The sequence below is a fragment of the Oryx dammah genome, unplaced genomic scaffold (assembly GCF_014754425.2).
Source record: "Oryx dammah isolate SB20612 unplaced genomic scaffold, SCBI_Odam_1.1 HiC_scaffold_6029, whole genome shotgun sequence".
Classification (NCBI taxonomy): domain Eukaryota; kingdom Metazoa; phylum Chordata; class Mammalia; order Artiodactyla; family Bovidae; genus Oryx; species Oryx dammah.
In genome coordinates, this window is record NW_024075833.1 from 818 (window position 1) to 2,168 (window position 1,351).

At 60.3% G+C, this 1,351-nt stretch overlaps 1 protein-coding gene across 1 annotated transcript; it reads left to right on the plus strand.

The window, feature by feature from the left end:
- Positions 1–672: 672 nt before the first annotated feature.
- On the plus strand, positions 673–1,345 carry LOC120860017 (sulfate-binding protein-like; the record flags this gene model as incomplete). Its single annotated transcript, XM_040235880.1, has 1 exon — positions 673–1,345. A coding segment is annotated over exon 1 (673 nt), but the record flags the coding sequence as incomplete, so codon positions are not given.
- Between the last annotated feature and the right edge of the window lie 6 nt (positions 1,346–1,351).

The window sequence follows — 1,351 nt, forward strand, 5'->3', positions numbered from 1 at the left end:
AGTCGGCGCGTTGCGGCTCGAACCAGTCGGCCTGCTCCACCCGCATGCTGTTCGGCAGGCTGCGTTGCCAATGGCTTTGCCAGTGCTCCTCGGGCGAGCCCTGCCAGCCAGGCAGAATCAGATAACGGGTTGCTTCGCTGCCCATGACGGCACCTCCTTGAATCGAATGGCGTCAGTCTAGGCAGCAGAAAGCTATTCCAAAAAGAATAAGAACTTATTTGCTTATTCCATAAGCACAAACGAAACACCCAAGACCACATATTTCCAAAAAGCATATAAATGTTCTTAAACAGTATTTTTAAGAATATTTCAGCACCTCTACTATCCGCTCCACGCCAGCGTCGGCACTCCGTTGCGCCGCCGTGGCGACCTATTCACAAGGAGCCTGGAAATGACCGCGACTCTGAGAAACCTCGAAGGCCAGGACGAAGCCAGCATCCTGCGCGAGATCCAGACCGCACTGCATGGCCTGAAATTCGGCTCGGTGGAAATCACCGTGCACAACGGCCAGGTAGTGCAGATCGAGCGCAAGGAAAAGATTCGCCTGCAACAGCCGAGCACCAAGAACAGCTGATACATGATGCGGCCCGACTGGACCACCAGAGGGCGCGAGAACCGTCCCCCAACCTGACACCAATACGCCAACACAAGAATCCAGTTAGGAGCTGCACCATGTCCATTCGTCGTTTCGCCCTGGCCGCGCTGGCCAGCGCCCTGATCGCCGGCCCGGTGGCCGCCGCGCAAACCCTGCTCAACGTGTCGTACGACCCGACCCGCGAGCTCTATACCGAATTCAACGCCGCGTTCAACAAGCACTGGCAGGCCGAGGGCAACGAGGCGGTGACCATCCAGCAATCCCACGGCGGTTCGGGCAAGCAGGCTCGCGCGGTGATCGACGGCCTGCGCGCCGACGTGGTGACCCTGGCCCTGGCCGGCGACATCGACGAGCTGTACAAGCTCGGCAAGCTGATCCCGGAAAACTGGCAGGAGCGCCTGCCGGACGCCAGCACCCCGTACACCTCGACCATCGTGTTCCTGGTGCGCAAGGGCAACCCCAAGGGCATCAAGGACTGGGATGACCTGGTCAAACCGGGCGTGGAAGTGATCACCCCCAACCCGAAAACTTCCGGCGGTGCACGCTGGAACTTCCTCGCCGCCTGGGCCTATGCCCAGCAGAAGTACGGCAGCGAAGCCGAGGCCAAGGCCTTCACCGAGAAGCTGTACAAGAACGTCCCGGTGCTCGACACCGGCGCCCGCGGCTCGACCATCACCTTCGTCAACAACGGCATCGGCGACGTGCTGCTGGCCTGGGAAAACGAAGCCTTCCTGGCCCTCAAGGAAGAAGGTGGCG